At 38.6% G+C, this 21,985-nt stretch overlaps 1 protein-coding gene and 1 long non-coding RNA gene across 3 annotated transcripts in view; both read right to left on the bottom strand.

Annotated features, from left to right (window-relative positions):
• LOC134536593 (nephrin) overlaps window positions 1-15,041 on the bottom strand; it is a 271,114-nt gene extending 256,073 nt beyond the window's left edge. For both annotated transcript variants that reach the window (XM_063376362.1, XM_063376370.1), the window contains exon 1: window positions 14,863-15,041. In XM_063376362.1, the coding sequence (XP_063232432.1) occupies window positions 14,863-14,926 (64 nt within the window). In that variant the 5' untranslated portion in view covers window positions 14,927-15,041. The remainder of the gene's footprint in view (window positions 1-14,862) is intronic.
• Window positions 1,978-6,673, bottom strand: LOC134536591 (uncharacterized). Its single transcript, XR_010075810.1, has 2 exons — window positions 6,456-6,673; window positions 1,978-4,697 (listed from the first exon to the last, which is right to left on the bottom strand). It is a non-coding gene; the product is annotated as an uncharacterized LOC134536591 (long non-coding RNA).
• Window positions 15,042-21,985: the final 6,944 nt, after the last annotated feature.

Genomic DNA, 21,985 nt, shown 5'->3' with positions numbered 1-21,985 from the left:
ATAATCAGGCACGATAGTAAATGTTAACACAAAGTTGAAATAATATGCTGCAAATTCAGAACTAATACCTGAGATCCTTCCTGACATAATGTTACATAATTTTATTAGGAGAGTATAAAATATAGCTATATATTAAGATATATACCTCCGTTCCTCGATTCTGCGTAAGTAGTTCGGTTTCGCGTAAGTTATGTTGACGAGTGTGTTATTTTTAGTCTTTTATGTGTGTTCTTCCTCCGAATAAATAAAATCAATTAAAACCACAATTAATAAAACATTCCAATTTTATTACAGGCAACACTATAGATCCTCAGGTTACATTGCCCACCTTCCCCCATACTTTTTTCTCCCCCCCCCCCCCCTCCAGCAATTCAATATTTCAGACATAGTTGGAGGACGAAGGGAGGAAAGGGGAGTACACGACAATTTAATTCCAAGGGCCTTGCAAGCTGAGAGGTAGGGCACGTGCAGTCGCGAACCATTCCGAAAACAATATCCCGTTCCTCCCCTACCAGCAGCAAACCCCCTTTGTTGCCGGCCTGCATCACGCCTATAAGTGGGAGGGGGCGAGTGTTGGAAAGGGAGGGAGAGGGAACTCTGCATTTCTAGGACCTCTCCCTTTCACCCCCAACGCGTTAATCGCACCGCCCAGCACTCCAGTTTAATAATTTATAGATTTGGTACGAAGCGTGGTGGTTACGAGAACGTAAAAAGAAGAAGGGAGAGGGTGGTTTTTTTTTTTAACGGGGAAGGGGGTGGGGGAGGTGGACGTTAGTTATTGTCACCCTGCGGGCTGATTACGAACACCATCGACGACTAGCGTTATTCTTCACGCGGTAACGAAACACGTATCGCATTTGGTGATTACGACCCACCTTGCGATATGCGTTTCGTTATTTTTCACGATAACGCTGACCTGCGATACGAATCCATGACGTCAGAGGACAAGCAACAATTGAACAATTAATATGTTCGTCGAACAGACTATTTTGTAAGTGAATCATGAATACTTAGTGTTACTTGGAACAAAATAATCTTTTTTAATGCACTAATTTCTTAAATAAAGTCTTTAAAGCTTTTTTGCTGCCTTTTTCGTAGAAGTTTAAATTGAAAATGCAGTTAAAGATTTAGCGTCGTCATTGTGGCTAACTGCGTCTTGCCATGTAAAGATAAACATCGAACGAGAAGCATGTTTAAACTTCAATAGAATGAAAATGAGGCCACTCTACAGGTTACAAAATTAAAGGAACAACTAATTACCACGAACCCGTGTCTGTTTTTATTTTACCTATTATTGATATGATATGAAGAGTGGAATTAAAAAAAAATATTTAGTCAAGTTTTGTGTGCTTGTGTAAAAACATAACCTTATACTTCAAAGTTATACATATATGTGGTTAATGATATATTTAAGTGGTTATTAGCATACCTAATAAAAACTACACTTTTTAACATATTTCCAGCGGTGAGCTTTCTAGTTTATGTAATCTAATCAGTTAAAATTTTATAAATATATTTTAATACTCATGTGCTTTCGTATATTTTATATACAAGTGTTTTGAAACAATGTTTCCAAGATATTAGTACCATTCGTAAATAAAAATAATTTTGCTAATATTTATATTATAGGTCACTCAAACATTTTTTACTCCCTTCGTACACTTGGTAAAGTTTAATTACAGAAAATTATTTAAATTTGTGGTTTTCTTGATTAGAGTGCACATGCCGCTATTAAAGAGGACACTGTGTTGAATATTTGTGTTCTCAGTTAAAATAAGCCTTAGAGTGGCACTGGTAAAGTTACTGCTGCCCAACAGAAATCATGGTGTGGTTTATTAAGAGCCACAGAGAGTTTGCAGCCAATTTTTCTTCAAATAATGAATGTGAAGCTTGCATGTATCTGTGGATTTAACTGACAAAGAGGCTTAACAAACGTTTAGGGACATTAAAAACCATTGACCATTGGCAAAATATTAGTTTTCTTTTTTTTTTCTTTAGTGAATATAGCATTACAATTTTTATGTAAGCAGCAGCCTTCAATTACAATGGAGAAGATATGGGCTACTTTTTGTATTTTCATTTTTGAAGTCTGTTTTAAACTCTTCAGTGTATTGGGTTGCATATTCTAAGGATAAAATTAGGCCCATAATGTTTCAATTTTAAAAGATTGACATTTTAAACAGTTATTATGGAACAGTTCTTGAAAATTTTCAGTGTAAGAACAGTTTTTTTTTATAATCTGAGGATATGAAAGTTCATTGCTATGTTTTTTTTTTAATTGCTGTTTAATTTAATCTCACCAATGACTTAAACAAGTGAAACTAAGTACTGAGTAATTAGAGTAAGTACTGAGTTAACAACTTTGTTTTCAAGATGGCATTCAAGTTGGTTAATGATACAACATGTATGTAAATTATTAATATGCTGCAATTATTTTAAAAACTGTCTTGAAATATTCAATAATTTTAATTCTCCCCTCCCCCTTTTTTTTCCATTAAGATAAATTAATAGATTACTTTTTCTCAGCAAGTTTAGAAATTGATGGTTTAATATGTAAAATAATATTCAGTTTGAACAATTTCTCATGTACATGCATTCCAATTATTTAATCCATTTTTTTTTAAATTCAGTAATGGATCAACATGATATATGCTGCAATAAAAAGAGCAGCTTAAGCAATAGCTGCTAAGATAACAGCTGGCAATATTATCCAAGTTATATTTCTGAGCAGCCTTGACCAGTGAATTATCCAAATATTCGGTACAGCATCATTGGGAATGATGTAGATTCTAGAAGGTGGTTTTGTCCCTCAACCTCTGGTAGACATTATATTGTGTTAGTCATGCATTTTGTTTATCCTATACTTTTCCAAATATTTATTTGAAAATTAAATATATATTTTTTTCAATACTGGTATGCTTCCAATTTTGTTGTTTGAGATTGGTGTAGTGGGTTTAAAATAAGAGTGGTGAAAATTAAGTAGTTAAGATACCTGAAAGTTGACAGAGAGAAATTGGAGGTGTGCTACATTTAAAATGAAACACAAAAAAAATGACTTGCATAAACATGGAAGTGTTAATAGTTCATATAAAAAAAAAAATTAAAGTTGTTCTACTCAGAAGTGTATGCATAATTTTGTTATGAGGGAGGAAGGGGGATGGGGAGGAGGAAAGTGGTATAGAAGCACTTAGCCTGTTGGCTTTATTTTTTTTGGTGGTGGGGGGGGGGATATAGATTTTTCTTTTAAGAATTTTGGGGGAGGCATATATTCCTCTTGCCCCTGCATATACCCCTGGTAGGTTCATTATTAAAACAAGACCTCTTACAATCCTTGTTTTTCATAAGATAGCCAAGAAACCTAAGAGTTTTTTATGCATATTTGTTATAATGGCCATCAGTCATAATCAGTTACATATTAATTTACTGTATTAGTCTTTTATTTAAGTTAAATTTTACTTAATATAGTTAAATAAGCTGTTTAAATGCTTCATCACATATTTTAAGAAAGATATGATTTGATCTCTAAATACTAGCTCAAAAATTGCTTATTTTAATGTTCACACACATCTAAGCACAGATTTAATGGTTATTGGTTATTCTGATGATAAATAGAAAGATAAGAACAGTGAGTGATGATAAAAATTCATAAGATGCAGAGTGTTGACTGGGGAGGTGCAAGGAATGGAGCTGTACCAAACTTTATCGCACGACGAATCATACTAAGTAAGTCAATATTTGTTCCTGAATTATCTAGCTAAATGCAATGTGTGTCATTTAATTTGTTTGTACTTGTCTCAGTCTCAATAAACATACCTACATTGATTCTAAACTTACAATAATAAAAATTAGTTCAAAATATTTTTTTTATATTCGTCCACATGAAACAATGTCAATACTGTATACAAATGGGCTCACTAGCAACAACAAGCAGTTGTACCTGCTGGAACTTGCATTGATAGTCAGCTAGTCTAATGAAATTCTTCCATGTTATATCTTGTTTACACAAAAAAAAGTAAAGAATGGTTAGATACAAGCATTGTGAAATATTTGACTGGAAAAACCTTGATAATTCTTTTAGTCAGCATACTTTATAGAATCTGTACTTTGTTATTAGCACCTCCTTTATTATAACTCTGCCTCTATGATACCTAGTGTAACCTATACAATTCATACTGGTAATGATCAATAGTACAATTTAAAAATAATAAAAAAAAAGATCAGTTGAGCAGCATTCAAGAAAGATAGCTGGCAGCTGATAAACAACATTCAAGAAAGACAGCTGGCAGCTGATGAGAAGCATTGGGAATATGTGCTTCTGAAATGGTAACCAGCAATTTGATTAAAAATGCATCAAAGAACTTATAGAAAAGTTAAAAGGCATGCTAGAGGCATGTGCTAAAATTGCCAATTATGAGAAAATATTGTGTTAAGAAATAATTTTTTGTATACAAACATGGAAATGAGTGAACACTTATTTTCACAATTTCTTTAATAAATGCAACAAACTTGATAACAAAGTATTTATTAAATTGCATAGCTCGTTTCTTCATGTTTCTTCATTTTCTAAGGTTTTCCAACTGCTATGAGGGTGCAATCTGGCAATTCGAAGGGATTTTGATGGTTTCTTAACAATCTTCTCTGCCTTCTCCTCCAGTTCGATAGCTAGCAGAAAGGCAGCAAAGGCCATTGTGTAGAACCTGAAATATTTTCAAACATTAACTAAATTAGTGTAATATAGTTTGGTAGGCTACTAATTGTTAACAAGAGGGCCTGATTAATAAAAATAATTTTTAAGATGATATTATTGAGCTAATATTCCTCGATGTAACGCATAACTGCATTCATTTTTCTTTAATTTCTAAAAACAATTTTAACTTTTCGACTTCTTTTCCAACAATTCTCCATGAGTGTGTTGTAATTCTTCAAGCAGTTGAACTAGAAATATGCCATTTTAATAGCTTGTTAGGTTAGGTAAATCAAAAAATTTAGACATGAGAATGATTGGTTGACTTAAGTAAGCTACATTAAAAATACTTACTGTGTGATTTTGTGAACTGTTTCTTAAGTTATGTTACCAAAAAAAATAATAGGTATAAACTGTAGTGTGGTTGGTTAGGTTAGAGTTCGCTGTGTTACAATATATAATTCTTAAAAACTGTTAAAATGAGTTCACAGTATATTTAATATAACTACCATAACCTAATAAACTGTCTACACTACTTTCAAGTATTTGTAATTAACCTAATCAAACCAGCCATTCCCACCATTAAGTTTGTTAGATGAATTAAAAATAACAAAAAAATAGTGTGGATCTGTGTGAATGGTTAGTTAAGTTAGGTTAGTTACATTAATTGTACTACAAAATATGTGTGGATGGTTGGTTAGGTGAGGTAAGCTTAATTTTCTATTAGTAAAACAATGTTACAGTATTGATAGCCTATGTTAATTATTGGAATTAATGTCTGAAAACTAATAAATAATTTTAAAAAAACATATGGACAAGTAGCTTTTCACCAGATTTACCTCATTATACAATATTTAAAATGTAGCTAATCTATCCAACTGTAGACATGAATAGGTTTGCAGTATTTTAAGTGTAGCTACCCACACATAACCAACAATTTAAACAGTAAACAACTTGAAATATCTCAACAGAAATAAGTATCAAGGTTAATAATAGGAACTCAAAATTACCGTTTTCATAAACTTATTTTTATAATAAAGCCTTGCCTCCCCTACATAAAAGCTCGAAATGTTATTTAATAGAATCATCCTGTTTAAGGAGGGGAATTCATAAATAAATTATTCATCAAGTTATTTGTTTTATGATCAGCCCCACTTGTTAACAATTACCAATGTTAACACATTTAGGTAATAGAGCCAATATGTAAATGAATGAGCACAAATGAAAAATGTCTTGCACAATTGAACACACAAGGAGGCCGGAAATAGCTTTCTGAAACTAAATAGAGAAATATACAATTTACTGTCTGAAGTCTATAAGCGCACAGATTAAAAAAAATTGCATGTTGAGCAAATACCCGAACACAAAATATACATAAGTAGCCTATTTGAACTATTTATAGCTATGTTGAGTTTATAATGTGCGTGTAAATAATATCGCTCTTTAGGTTAGGATTAATTTGATAAGCTATGACACAGCATTTATTAATATTCTTATTACCTACTTTGATCGTATTTAAACCACTTCATAATTATTCCACACAAACTATGCATTGAAAACAATGATCCCATGGTACAATTAATAAACAGAAATAGCATGTTAAGAATAATGTTCGCGTGTTAAATATGCACACACTAACCTAAAACAATTGTTTACGTTTAACTTCATCGCTTTACATCAAACTCGACTATATTTAAAACAATAATGTTCGATTATAATGACGTTTTTAGGACGGGAGGACATTATTTTTAAGAGTAATTATATCACTTACCTCACATTCGCTTCGTATCACCAGTTGAAATGCTCGTGATATATAACGTAGCTACGGTGCGATAAATATCACTTGAAAAGTGTGCTCGTAATCAAAGTTTGCGATATATACCGCCACAACGTCATCAATATTCGAAGTTTAACGAAACAGGATGTGTTCGTAATCACGTTGCTGGTTCCTGCGATATTCTTCGCAAACCTTCGTTATTTATCGCAACTTATAACGCAAAATGTGTGCTCGTAATCAGCCCGCTGGCCTCTCCCGGGGCGCGGGTGGTAAAGGAGCAGAGAGAGTGAGTGAGGAAGAGTGAACAAGAGAGAGAGAGCTCCGAAATAGGCAATAACCTTGGCTGGACCCCGGCGCGCGGCGCGCCACGCTCCGGACACGCGACCCCTCCCCCTCCATGGACCAGAGCCGGTTCTCCCCTCCCTCCCCTCGCCCATAAGCCCTTCCCCCCACTCTCTGACCCTCGTCAAACTGGTCGCTTCCTCTCGGGGCCGACGGCCACTCGAACGCCTGCCTGCCGGCTGCCGCGGTCCGGCGAGAGAAGGTTCACGTGAGGGGGGGGGAGGGGTGGGAAGAGAGTTGGGGAGGGGGCGTGGAGGGGAGGACTTCTTGCCGCGCCTCTCCCGCGGGCTCGTTGAATATACACGCAACCGCCACCTGGCCGCACCACCGGGTGCCCCGCAAGCAGCGAGCCTGCGCGGCGTCAACCCCGCAACCCCAACCCCCCAAACTACTCGAATGGGAAAACGAGTTACTCGCCGCTCACAACCCAAGTCTCGCAATCTCAAAGGTAAAAATTAATCCTCTAAACTTGAAGTTTACTTATCAGACATCAACATTTCGGAACTCTTTTACTTTATCAGACATCAAAGTTTCACAACTTTTTTTTTATTATGTATATTACGAATATTGTTCTAACAACTTGAAATTTAAAATTATGTTGACAAATCGTGCAAAACTTATTTCGTCAATAATTTTGGCTAGTCTTGAGTTTTTTGATTGGCAGTACCGCAGTGCTTATTTTGAGAATGTTTTGAGAATGCAACAAAAAATGAGTACGATTAAGGTTCTCTTGAAATCATGCTGTGTTACAACTCTAATAATCCTTGTATGTACTCTTTGCTACACGCCCGCAACCGCGCATCGGGCACCCTGGTCCGAAGCAAATACACAACTATGCTCTTAATTACTTAAACTGAAGAAACAATGGTTTATTCGCTATCACCTACAATTCTTGAAAAAGTTTTCAGTACAACAATTTTTTTTTGGAGGGGGTTAGCACACACCAACTGCTTGAGCTGTTGCCATATATCATTCGAACTTAAAATTGTATTTTTCGGATAGTGGTTTTTCCAATTTGTGTAGCATCAAAATATGCATCAGGCGATGTATATATATATATATATATATATATATATATATATATATATACACACACACATATATACACACACACTTTAAACGAAATACATTCCACAAACAATTTATTCCGCTCAAGCAGAGGGAAGAATTCATATTAAAATATTCTCAACACTTACAAACTCCTTGGTACCGCACTATCAATGAGGGCGGGACATGGAATCTCAACTCACCTGCAAAAGAAAAGAAAAACATCTATTAGTTTTGTTTTTCACTGTTAAACTAACAGTGTAAACTACACTTCACAATGTAACCTGTACATAGACAGCAAATGTTTCATTAATACTCATACATTTACAAAAAATTTATCGGTATATGAATGAAGTGGGATCTATAACAAGCCTATTAATTATTACTTAATAAAGCCAGATAAATAGTGCACGTACAGTTTTTTCCGAAGTTGTACGCTGTTACAAATGACCCTTGGGTAATTAAAAGCAAGGAGGAAGAAGTGTTATCCAGTCACACGCAACCCGCAAAAAGAACGTGACCATGTTACCCACCAATTAGTACTTCAAGAAATTTTGTATATAGCCAAATTGCTTCTAGCATGGGGTGAAATGAATGCGCGAATAACCGTGGCTTTAGTTATGGGTACGGGCGTACAGACCGACTCCCTCTTTCCCCTTTTGGTATTTAAAAGCCTAACATCGTGCAGGCAATCGTAATGCAAAAACCACGTTTTAAGGAAAAGGTTTTTAACATTATATTTATTTTCCGCTTATTGTATCAATATAGGTCTAAATCGCCTATAATGAGATGTCTTTTCTGATTCCTCTACGCAAATCCCCCCCCCCCCCACACTTTTTTTTTCTTGCGAGCCTTACAGATTTTTGCGCTCTTGGTTACAAGTCTTTTGATAAATACGCTTATCATGTTCTGTAAGGGTTGTGATACCGACCACGGAACACTCGTGTTTACTACGACTGGCGACGCAGTGTGGTGGGATGCAGGGGCGTAGCCGGGGGGGGGGGGGGGAGGGATGGGTTAGGGGTTCAACACCCCCCTCCCCTTCGCACAATTCTTTAAATAAAATTCTTATTCATCACTCAAACAAATTTCATATTAAAAATTAATAAAAAATTTTACCATTACAATATTTAAATTTTAGTACCGAGATTGCTAAAATATCACTATTTTACACCTTAAAATCCTAATTTTCCCGGGGGAGGACCCCCGGACCACCCCGCTTTAATACGGGGGGGGGGGGGCATGCTTCTTAACACCCCCCATACACAAATCCTGGCTACGCCACTGGTGGGATGTCCCCGGGCAGGGCGGGCTCCCGGGCGACAGCTGGTTGGCGGTCACCAGCACTGGCCAGGTGCGCTCCTTTGTGCGAGCGCCACATTCCACGGACACTCCTGTTCTTTCAGCACTCTGATGGAGGTTACGGAACACCGGCTGTTCTTTGTTTCTCACGTGTGCTCAAACGCCATCTTGTTTTCTTCTTCCTAGTCTCAAGCACACGAGCTGACCGGCAGTCGCGAGAGGGCGAAGGAATGAAGTCTCTCAACTGCGCATGCGTCACTGGTACCAATCCAGACGCGCGCAAAGACTAAAAGCCTACCGCAAAGGTCCAAGCTCATGACCCCAGCATGGTTGAAACCTTTCTGCCCCATGACCAAGTCTTCTTCCCGGACCATCCTTCTTGTACTGTATTGAATCTGCCTGCCTGCTTTAATGCTTGCACTACTTAACTCCACACGAATGAGCCCAGGATTTTTCCCCCGTGTCTGTTCAGGTTTTACCTGGGCCCAACTTGACTAGTTTTAGTCTAGAATTGAAAATGAGGGGAGTTAGTCATGGCATCAATCGCTGTCATGGCTGGCCAATCCCCAAACAAAGCACACGATGCATGCTACACTTTCTGCATGGCTGAGACCCAGACCCCTTCCAAACAAACACACTTAGTTTTATTTAGGTTAGAGTTTGCTAAATTTAAGTGTTGTAAAATCAGCTGATGAATATAGATATACATTAATTTGTAAAATGTGGTCCATTATAAATAAACCAAAGGAGTTTGTAGCTTCCTTATAAATTTACTTTTTATTAATGTCACTGCTGAAAAAGATCTTCCACTTGCTGTTGATGAAAAAAATGGAAGCAAAGAATGGCTATCTCTAACCCATGCGCCCCTCTCTCTGCATAGCTAATCCCAGCATGACTACACGTATAGACTTCGGCCTGAGACGCAAGTAGGTCCCTTGTGGTTCGTAACATCTTGTGCAATCAAAAATTATGGCGTTTTTAAAGACCCTTTACTTCATCGCATTCACCGCTATCACATAATACCTCAAAAACAAAAAAAAAGTTAAATAGTTAATGCCCAAAAAATAGTTTCATTGATTAGTTCAATCCTTACAGACAAGCTCTTATTGTCCAGAATTACCTCTGGAACACACATTTAACCCTAGCATAGTGTCTATCTAAAATTTATAGCCCTAAAATTTAATTTGATCACTCATTTTCTTTATAAGTTCGAAGTAAGACAGTAAAACACACGTTTTTAGTTTAAAGGAGATATCCTAATAATTATGAAAAACGAATTCAAAACGTTTTTGAATTGAAACTTCCTTGTTTTGTTCGGAAGGGGGGGGGGGGGGACCGGTAGAAGAGACGGCAGGGGAAAGGTAGAAATGATGTAGCATACTTGCACACTAGCATACTTGTGTACTTGCATTCTCGCTTACTTGCACACTGCATTCTTTACACTTGCATGCTTGCACACTTACATACTTTCACATATCGCATACTTGTGCAATAGCACAATTTAGCGCTCACATACTTGCATATATATATATATATATATATATATATATATATAATCTGCGACCTCGGCCTATACCTAATTATATAGTAAGCAAGAAGTTTCACTTCTGTTGAGCGTGGACTCCACGCACAAATTTTTTTATACATAAAAAACTGATAACGTGGCCCAAAATTTGTCGACTGTACTGTGAATGCGCCCAGTGGTGTTTGCTGCCAAGTAGGAAACAAAAGAGCATTAAAATACCCACATTTATACCTTATTTGCGCCCTATAAGTGTTTTTAAGAGTTTTTTTTAAGGATTATTAGTGACATTTAAGTACTTTTGGCCTTTTATTCAATTAAATATAAATTTAAAACATTATGAAGATATTAAGAACCCCGCCTTCCCGGGCACACATACGGTATGCCGTTCTTCAGGAAAAACCACGTGTTTTGAGAACTGATGAAAAAATTCGAGTGGGGTCTGTTCACGAAAAGAATTTAAGAATTCACTGAGGGCCGATAAGTAGTTTTGTTTCCGGATTAAGTTTTTAAATGGTGTTTTTAGAAGATTTAAAAAAAATGGCTACAAGGCGTGTTTTCAGGGTCATTTCTAGGCATAAAACAACCGGTGCAGATTCTTGAAAGCACTTACGGGACTTGCATCACACATTAACCTTCATTTCTCTCTCATATAAATGTTAAGGTCAAAGCTCAAATTTTTATAGTTGCCCTATGCACAACGAGAAAACTTGCGCTTACAGGCGATACGGCAACACCGCGATTTTTCCTGGCTCACACAGATACATCCCTGACCAGGAGGGCCCCTCCACCAATTAAGTTAAGGGAAAAAAAAGAAGGAATGTTCCCCAGGCTTGGTTGCCGGTGCGGCGAGCAAGCAGCGCTCTCGGGGTCGCTCTGGGGGAACGGAGGGTCCGAGCCGCCTCGCATACACCTGCCCGCCCCGCCTAGCGACACGCTCGCCAACGAACCACAACCCCCGCCCCCCGCGGGATCATTTTCACGCCTTCTGCACTCTCGGTTTGAATATACATTATGCTTGGGTTAGATGTGTGCTCCAGAGACAAATCCCGACAGTACATTTGGACTAACCAACGTAAGTAGTCTACCGTGGTTCACGATGCTGACGAAATCTTGTGATTTTGTAAACCATCGCAGATCTACGTTTTCCCGTTTTTACGCAGACGCTTTTTCATACTTTATGACAAAAAAAAAGGTACATCAACGCTGGGATCACGCTCATAAGACAAACGTGAATTACCCCTTACTTTTTTTTTAATCGGTGTAAGTCACAAATTAAGGTTAAAGCTCATTGTCATTACGCTAATAGCGGACTCAGATTTTTGTGCCAAATAAACCTGTACAGATATAAATATCCTGAAGTCATAGTAGGTACAGATTCTGTGAGAAAACTTCAATGAGCGCTTAAAATAGAAAAATCAATGTAACATAAGTTTTTTACTAAAGGAATTACGAGAGCCTCAAAAAAAAATCAAAAACAATTAATTTCGGATTGATGCCTACGCCTTTGTTCGCTAAACAACTCGTAAGTTATTTTTTTTTCTTTACCGCGGTAGCAGTCGATGATGCGTGTGCATTTTAACTTAACAGTTGTTAACAGTTATTGTTTATTGTAAATTTGACTCTTATATGGTTCCATAGCTGACAGAAAAACAAACAACCCCAAACAGCCTATATCCCCCCCCCCCCTCATCAATCTACGGTAACCGTTTCAAATGTTTGTTACAACAAACGCAACATATTTTCCATTTCACACCCTAAAATTTATAACATTAATAATAAAATTATAAATACAATTTTTTTTGCAATTACCTAATAGATCTATAATGAAATACTTTAAATTTATTATTTTAAAGAGCGCGTACCTCTCATGATAATCACTTTAGGTCATATTCCTAACCATTTAACGGTATCCATTTATTCGTAATGATAAACTTCACAGTATATCACTTGAATTTAAGCCTATTCCTTTAGATGCAATGTAATCATTATATATACATATACCCACACACACTAACTTAAACCCGCTTGAATTTAACCTCAGGTAAATAACGTTGCACCAAATTAACGATAATTTTAACGGTTTTGAAATACGTTCCGTTAAGTTGGCCATTAGTTTAGAAAATTCGTTACAACCATTAGCGCCTTCTTACAAGTGAAATGTTTAGCTAATGCCAACATATATTTTATGTAGAGAATAGAATGGTGTAATAAAATGTGACGATCGACTCAAGGTCTATGCGGTGCTAGGCCGGTGTCAGACGACGCGGTTGAACCGGATCGGTTCTACCGGTTGATTTCTTCAATATTAATTGTTTAAATGTAAGATTTTGATAAATTCACTTAGTGCATTCTTGAGACATGCATCGCGCGCTCTTAGAAAACCGGTCGAAAGAATAAAAACGCTGCTAAGTTGTAGCCGCAGCGGGAGAGACGTCTGAACGGTGAGTCGACGGTATAATGGTGGTAGATGTTCAACAGGGGTTCACTGACGTTCGAACTAGTTACGCTGTAACTGGTGTCAGTTAAAAGTTCCGTGAATCATGTATTGCGTTTCCTTCTCTCTCTCTCTCTCTCTCTCTCTCTCTCTCTCTCTCAGAAGCGTCGAGGGTAGGGTAGGTCCCGCTCCTCCGTGTGTGCGCTGCTGGTTGCCAAGCAACACCCACCCCGCGGGCCTGCTCGCCAATCAACCCGAGAAACTTACTGGACACGCGTCCCGCGAAAAAAAACAAAAAAAAACTTCAAAAGCAGTACACCGTAATTGTTTTTTTGTAAAAGGAACAGAAATATCCACGCGATGTCCGTAAATTTGTACATTTACGTGAACTGTATCACTACAAATTAGTATTCGCAGTAATACTGGGTACGAATTCTTACCCGGGAATTTATGCTTTGTGTTGTCCCAGTACCTCTAATAAATAGTTAAAGTTACATGCAAACCCTTCCCTGAATAGCTTCCCAGTATCAACTGCGCACATTAATAAGCATATTAAAAATAATAAAGTACAATTATTGAATATGCGATTATATTTTCCGTGGTTACAAAAAAATTGCTTGAATGAAACACCTAACAAATTATAAAAATTAAAAGCCAATTTTCGTAAGAAATATTCAGGTTTATCTCGAAAAACGTACGGTTTTCAAAAGAATCTTTTCGAAAAGTACAGAATTTTATTTCGAATATACGAACATGAACATATGTATTAGTTGGAGCCTGTACAATACCGCCCTCGAAAAAAATTCCTCATTTCCTCGCAGATAACTTCCATCCCTTCTTGTCATGCAAGGGCTTGAATGCGTATCATAATAACTATATTTGTTTAGGAATGAAAAAAACTACTCGATCCATTAAAAAAGATCTAAACGACTCTTAGGTAGCGACGAGTTATAAGTTTTGCAACGAACTATGCCTGATAAAACTATGAATATTAGCTCAGAGGTCCTGTAAATATTTTTATTAACCCGTCGTATCACGTTGAAAACCAAAAAAAAAAAAAACTTAATCTTAATTTTATTACTGTTTATTCCCTACGTGTGAAACATGTTACGAATGTGCTCAAAACGTATCTACTGAAGGCTGAATTAGTTCAGAGGCAGCCAAAGCAAAATTATTCTGTTAGTTCGCTTGAAGTTGCACAAACAGAATTATTTAAACAGAATGTAAACACTGTGGAACAAAGCTGAACCCAGCATTGGATCACTTCTTAATGCCTGTGCAGCAGCATAGCTACTGAGTTCGTGAATTTATAAGCTCGGTACAAATGAGTAGGCAATTTGCTTGTTGTTCCGGTGAAACGAGGAAACAATAAGGAAAAAAAAATAGATTCTCTGCAAAAAAAAAAAAAAAAGAGTGCTTCTGTGAAAGATACGAATACGTTAACAACCGCAAAAACCCAGACGCACGATAGATGGGAAAACACTCTATGGAAAGAACACGGGTTTGTATTTTTTCAAAGCATTAAACTAGGCATAGTAAATGCGTGTGATTCGTTTCACTGGTAACAACCCTCCAGCTGAAACACTTGTTTGCAACAAGGGGAACAAACAACCACTTCGATCACGCAGCACATTCCACTAAAGAAACCGACGGACGCCGAGGTAGCAGTAATCCGCAGTCGTCGACGGCCGGGGGAGAGAACTACGTGCGTGGTAAACAAGAGACGGTCCGTGGACGGAAGCACGCCTTACCGTGGCAGAGCAGCAGCACTAGAACACCGCAACACAGATACACACAACACGGCGCACCACACATTGCGGCAAACACATCTTCAACGGGGCGACGCGGGAGGGAGGAACACTCGTATCCGAGAGGGCGTTGTGAACCGTGTCTGCGGAGCGAACCACACGGCGCGCGAGACCGCCAGATGCTGACTGAAGACCCGCCAGGCGGCAAGGCCCGGCCTCGGAGCGCGCGAGGGGAGGGAGTAGGGGAGGCGGTCGCCTGGGAAGGATGGCGCGGTGGGGCGGTGTGGTGGTGGTGTTCCTGCTCTCCACCTGCAGGGCCACTGAACCAGTTACCGGACGAAGAAGAAACGGGTACAAAAAAAAAACTCTATAGAGGTGGTGGAAGAGGGGAAGACAACCAACTTGTCCCACAGTACAGTCTGACCTGCAAGTGCGCGACGACCGTCTACGAACAGCCTGCATCCTCGTTTCGTAACCCGCGGCCTGGTTTTTTTTTTAATCACCGAAACCGGTTTCTTCGCTCGTGAATGAGACTGTCGCCCGGCAGAAACCCGATCGGAACCTTCTCCGGGCAGAAATCTGTCAATCTTTCTTTACCAAAATTAACCATGATTTTCCGCTCGTTTTCGAGAGTTTAAATACTGATGACGTGTTATTATGTCATCCGCAGGCAAAGATGAGAAGATGTTCTGGTAAACAAGATTTCGGTATTAACTCGCTGGTTAGAGGATTTTAGTCTCTTAAGTATTAACTAGCGCTATTAAGTTAGACCAAACTATGACCGTTTATTGCTTTTAATAACGAAATTATAACGATTTTCAAGAAATGGTTCTTCAAAAGAACTCTACCCTTCCCTGTGAGTTGTAAACACGGAATTAAATCAAAAGTAAATAAAATATTTTTTTTTATCTGAAATTAAAAAAAAAGGGAGGTGCATATAAGGATACAGATTTGCGCCATAAAATAATGCCTGTCAAAGACCGCTCCAATGATTCTCATCCAATCAGATCATGCTAAACAGCAGAAGCACTGGCTGTGACAAGGAAGGTGTGAATGGGGCTCTGTTTCCAAAATGGTGAATGTTTTCCAGTGTTTGTCATTAGCAAGAACATACATTCCTCACAGGAAAACATATTGACTTCGTCTGATGTGTCCGTAGGGCGAGGGTTTCATTCTTCTAACAAGTTACAGATACTGGCTACAAGTAGAGTTCATCGCCCACCGATAAGGGCGCATGAGCCATTGGCTTCTCAACCAAAGAGCGGCCAACGAAATAATGCAGACCACGGCGTCCAAGTGCCGAATCCTTGCACTGTAGAAACTTCAGGACCATCCTCTTTCGTCCCGTATTAACCTGCTCGCTTGATGCATGCCATATTGCACTCGCATGACTGTGCTTAAGGGTTCTTCCTGTGCCGATGCAGGTTTTACCTGGGTCCAACTTAACTAGTGTTAGTCTCGAATAAAGATAGGGGAGTTAAGTCATGACATCAGTCGCTGCGATAGCTACCCAGTCCCCAACAAGCTCATGATGCATGCTACCCTTCCAGCGGGGTTGAAACCGCACATGATAAGGCTTCGGCCTGAGACGCACTTGAAGTCTTCCCTAGCCCGGGCCTAGCCCAACCAATACTTATACTTAGTTTAATTTAGGTTAGGAGAAAAAAAATGGATAGCGGTTGTTCTAGAGATTGCAGTGGTGGCATCAGCAATTTTTGAGTTCAATCATTTTCGACAGACAGACAGGCAAGCAAGCACACCCATTTTTTTTAAATGTTAAATTTGGTTTAGGTATATCATTTTCTAACTTAAAATATGTAATGTGGAAGAGTTAGAAAATCACAGAGGACACTCAGAATTATATTTAGCGTTATTATTGATGTATGCCACGCGCAGATACATGACAATAATATGAAATTACGGTAGATCATTAAGGCGACACTGTCTCGGTGCTAATCTGTAAGATGGCGGCTAACCATCATGGGCGTGCCTCAACGCTCAGAGCCGCAGACGACCCACCGTGAATTTACAGACTGCCGCTGGGCTCTGCCCTCCCACGCGTCATTCGCTTCCTCCAAAGTAACTGTCTCTAAGCATTGTGGTTTTGCTTTAACACCGAGGTGTGGACACACGTGTCTTTTCTTTTCATTTACCGCGGAATTACACAGTAAGAAACAATTATTTGGAAAAAAATTGTTTAATATAATATTTATTAAAAAACACGAATTCTTGGCCGTTCGCGCCTGTAAGATCGCATCACCTCTTAATTTTCTGTTTTGCTTTTGTCTGTTTATTTTATTTACCTTAAGAAATTATTCTTAAAATTACGTAAGATAAGATACAGTGAGTGCAATTATTTTTCAGTTAACACGCACTAAATGGAACAACCAGCCAATTAAATTGTTATCACACATTTCTAGTAAGTAACGGAAGTAAATTTATTCCTCTTCAAAAGTTAGTGTTAGTACGTGTAGTGGAATAAATGAACTGGGGAAAATATTAGCAAAACAATTTTATTGAGAAATATTAATGTAAGTTTACCATAAATTACGTACGGTGAAGTCAATGGAAAGAATATAAACGTTCCTTTAAAGTACGTTATGAGTAAAATTAAAAATGTTTTACACTGTACCTATTTCATTTTGGGGGAGCAAACAGGAGCACACTGAGAAAGCTCGCCGGCTTAAAGCAGAATGTAGACTACTTGCCTTTTCGAAGACTTGAGTTGATCGAGTTGGTGTTTTTCAAGTGAATTCTTGGTCACCGATCTTGCATCTCCGTGTGCCTTGAGAGAGTTCTACAGTCACATCTCGAATAAGGAAAACACTTAAATCATTTTTAGTTTTTTTTTTCTTGTGAGTCAGGACCCTTTGAAAGTGTAAACATATCAAATAATTAACAGTCTTATGTTTAATTATTTTGATTCCTATAAAATATTATTTTAAAAATGAAACATTGCATAGTAAATAAGTAAACGCATTAAGTGTAAGAAATACAGTTTACAACAGAGCTCGTGTTAATATTTAGACAACTGGAGCTTTACAAAAAACTAAGATATATTTCAACTTCTGGGTTCTGTGTTTCTTTGTAAACAAGGCTAACATATATGTGCTAGAAAAAATAAGTTTTTCACTGTAACACAAAATTATTTTGAATTTTTTGTTTACATAATAGGCCTATGATTATTGGTGTTGATTAATGTTCAAATTAAATGCACTCAGTAGTTATAAAATTGCGAAGATAATCGTAAATTTACGAAGATCACTGGATAATTTGAAACTTTTTGTTCATAACTTCAAAGTAATTTTTTTTTGACAGTGTAGGAGACAGGATGCCAGTGGGTTTTCGGATGATATGAAATTCAAACATCCCAGTTAAATAGGGAGTCCGAAATGTTAAAACATAATAATATATACTTAAAAGGCTTCTTTAACGCCACAGAAGTTAAACAAAGGTGCCCACCTTATCAGAGATATATTTTTGTTGGTGAGGCGGGATGATAAGTATGGTATGACGCTCGCTGGTGCTTCTAGCGCGGTGTCGCCTCTAAGTGCAAGGCTGTTAACTGGCGCGTAGTTTTCTCGTCGTGGATAGAGCAACTATGAAATTTAATGGTAACAGGTAACAATTAAATTAGGTATTAGAGAAATGGAGATAAATGTGTTTCGTAAGTCCCTTGAGTGCTTTCAAATTCTTCACGGCGATTTTCATACTACATATTATTCTGAAAACACTTGTTTCACCCATTTTCAGTACTCTCAAAAAAACAGAGTTGAAAAATTAGTTTCTAAAAGAGAAATACTCATCCACCCTCAGCAAGTTCTTAAATGCTTTTCGTAAACAGACTCGACTCGGATTTCTTGAGTATTTTTAAAAACGCGTGGTTTCTTCTGAAGCTCGGCGGGCCCTTAAGCAGTATCATTAACAAATTGTAAATAACATACTTTTACAAATAAAATTAAATGACTGCAAAAGTCAGGTACGACCTGAGAAGATTATTCTTTTATCTTTCCAGTTTTATTCTAGTTTTTAGTACCTACCATAGAACCACCACCCTTCAAATAAGGACCAGTGTTGCTGAGGAACGAGTGGAACATTGAAAGTGATTACAAGCCCTGAAGAGTAGACATGTGGAACTTAAACATAATCACAGAGCGTGTCAACTCGCGAGCCATTATTACCATCAAGGGAGCCTTTTCGAGAAAACTCATCAGGCCAAAATGCACAGTAAAGGAATGGAAAAAAAATCTCTGCTCTGTTTCCCGTTGATATTCGTCGCTAAATGAGACGGGAAATAACACGACGTGTCCACACGCACGACATCTAGCACGACAGGTGGATGTCATGGTGACCGTGTGATCTGAAGATATACATTGAATTTAAAAAAAGTTGATTATTCCAAATTGTAATATGAGTTTTTCACGAGCCAAACGCGTGACTTTTGAAGATTATTATTATTTCAATCGAGTTCGCACACAGATTCTCAGAGACTATTTTTTTTTTTTCAAATATGAAATTTCCTTGGATAATGCATGGCGAATGTTAGTGTAAAGCGAGGCGTGAGTGACAACAAGTAAAATGAACGACGGACGTAACGCCCAACTGATGAAATCTGTAATGAGGTCGGGCAGTACCTTCGCCCAGAAAGTCATTAATAAGATTATCACGGCATATTGAACTGGGTAATGGGACAACGCACACACATACCAGGCAGCTAATATACATTTGTTTCTCTGCGAAAAATTCACCCGGAAAATATTTCCAAGGAAAAAAAAACATAATGCAACAGTGCGAATACACAGCTGAAAAGCCAAACTATCTTCCTTACATTGTACCACAATTATATGTTTCCAAATGTATGGTTATAAGTGTGGAAAACGTGTTCGTAAGGATATCCCCATTAATTTTACACAGTTTTATTTTCTACTAATAGTGACATTACTAATTAAATCACTACACTAAATGTCAATTCACAAATCACTCGCACTTAAAAATGTCTGTTTACAAGTCACTCGCACTTGAAAATGTCTGATCATTAATCGCTAAATATATATCCGCAGTTCGCACTACGGAGCTAGGCTCAACAGTGATTCGCCCCTTACCTCGCATCTGTACACACACACAGTCTCGCGCCACTCAGTCGCACTCGCACGGTCCCATCGCTCCGCGTCCCGCTGCTCGCAAATGGGGGTCTCTCGCCCTCTTCTCTGGACTCGCACTTCCACTCAACTCGCACTTTCCGAACTGAACTTCCGCGGAGGCAGGTGTTGCCAATTTATACCCTCGGCAGTCTTTCTGGAAGTGACTGGAGTGGTTGTGACGTGGCTCGTCATTCCGGGCCGACTCGACGCTCGAAGCATCCAGAATAACAGCGCCTATTCACGCCACTCCACGTGGTGGCCTCAGTAAGCCCGCGGAATTCCCAGGCCTCTAAGGGATAGATAACAGCGCCAGGGGGTGAGGTCCGGTCGCCCTAATCCCCCAACTGTATGCGCGCATGACGTCAGTGGTATCGTGCGGGACCCCCAGGTCACCCCGGTAACTGGCACGCCTCGCAGCTTTGTCTCTCGCGATCGAAACAGTACGATATACATGTGGATTATGATGATGATGATGATGATATAGATGATAATGATAAGTCCTCGATACTCGCGCCCGAGCATGTAGGCATAAAATAGGCTACCGCCGTTTGGCGCACTTGGAGTTTTATATGCAGAGTGATTCTGCAAAGGTTTGCCATTCCATTCCGTAATATGATGTTAAAGGAAAAACATAGTACCGTGTTCTTTATCTAGGAAGGAAAGTTTCCACAAGTTAATGATCCCTAACCAGAAAGGGAATCGAGCCCGAAACCTTTGGCTCACTAACCAGAAACTCTAACCCCAAAAAGTCAACGGTTCGGACAAAATATCTTACACAGATATATGGTTTCTTTAGGATTCTTTGCTGCTTTACAATTTTTCTTCTTCTTTAGGATTTGTTCATTGAGGGACAGTTACTTTATATTTAAAAAAATGAATAAATGCAATTGCTGGTTAACAACTGTATGTCATAGAAAATAACCTCAAGAATGCGCAACAAAAGTAAATAGGCTATATTAATACACGGAGAAGAAGCCGAATTCAGCTGTCAAATATTTGCATAGATGGCTCAAACAATTCCGTGGAAGAAATTTAGTCAGAAAAAAACCTTACAGCACGGATAACACAGTAAGGATACAAAGCAACAACCTTGGACAACATAGCGACAAACAGACAAACCAAACGATAATATAAACAGATATCCGGGACAACACTAAGACATCAGTGTGTTTTTTTTTTGTGCCTGAAGAAGAGAGCAGATGTCAGTACCCAAAACATCGACACTTTTTGTGTTAGGAAGTCTGTGCGGTCGTCGTTGTGTTGTCTAGAAATATATTGTTTCAAGTGAGGGTAAACAGTTCCGGAAAAGATAGCAGCATTTTATTTATTAAATAATATTTTCACTATTAGTTGAATAACAATTTAAGTGTCTGTCTGAGATATAAAAAAAAATTCATAAGATCACTATTTACTCTCCACACTGAAGCTCGGCTCGACAGTTACTTCCTCTAACAGTTCGTTTCTTACCACGCAGCTTGGTCTCAACACACTGCTTCGTGCTGTAGGAAATGGGGTAGCATGTCCAGCGCAACTGCACGAAACGTGGGTGGAAACCGAAGGAAAAAGGACAACGATATGATAATGGGGTCGAGCAGGGGAGACGTATACAGGTTCGAAGGGCAGGAAGTCGCCCACGGTGCTTCGCCTGCCAGGAACTAGGGCATACTAATGAAGGTGCCCAGAACGGTAACGTACCCAGTGGGACTGCCCAATGGGAAAGATGAGGCTGCGGCAGCAAAACAAGATCAACGAGGTCAGGATTGATCTCAAAGAAGATCTATGGTCCCGAAGGTTTAGAGGACGGCAGCGATATTACATTTGTCAAAGAGTAGATAATATCCACTACGATTGCCAGATGCGTAGTATTACATCACAGTATGGACAAAAACACATATTCATCCACCGCGTGACTCCGATCTTCGCACACGAAGCCCGTCGCTCATCGCCTTCTACCGTTCGCCAAGGGGTGACTCACACTTTTCGCT

The sequence above is a fragment of the Bacillus rossius genome, chromosome 1 (genome assembly GCF_032445375.1).
Source record: "Bacillus rossius redtenbacheri isolate Brsri chromosome 1, Brsri_v3, whole genome shotgun sequence".
In the NCBI taxonomy this organism is placed as follows: Eukaryota; Metazoa; Arthropoda; class Insecta; order Phasmatodea; family Bacillidae; genus Bacillus; species Bacillus rossius.
This window is presented reverse-complemented; position numbering and strand designations above follow the sequence as displayed.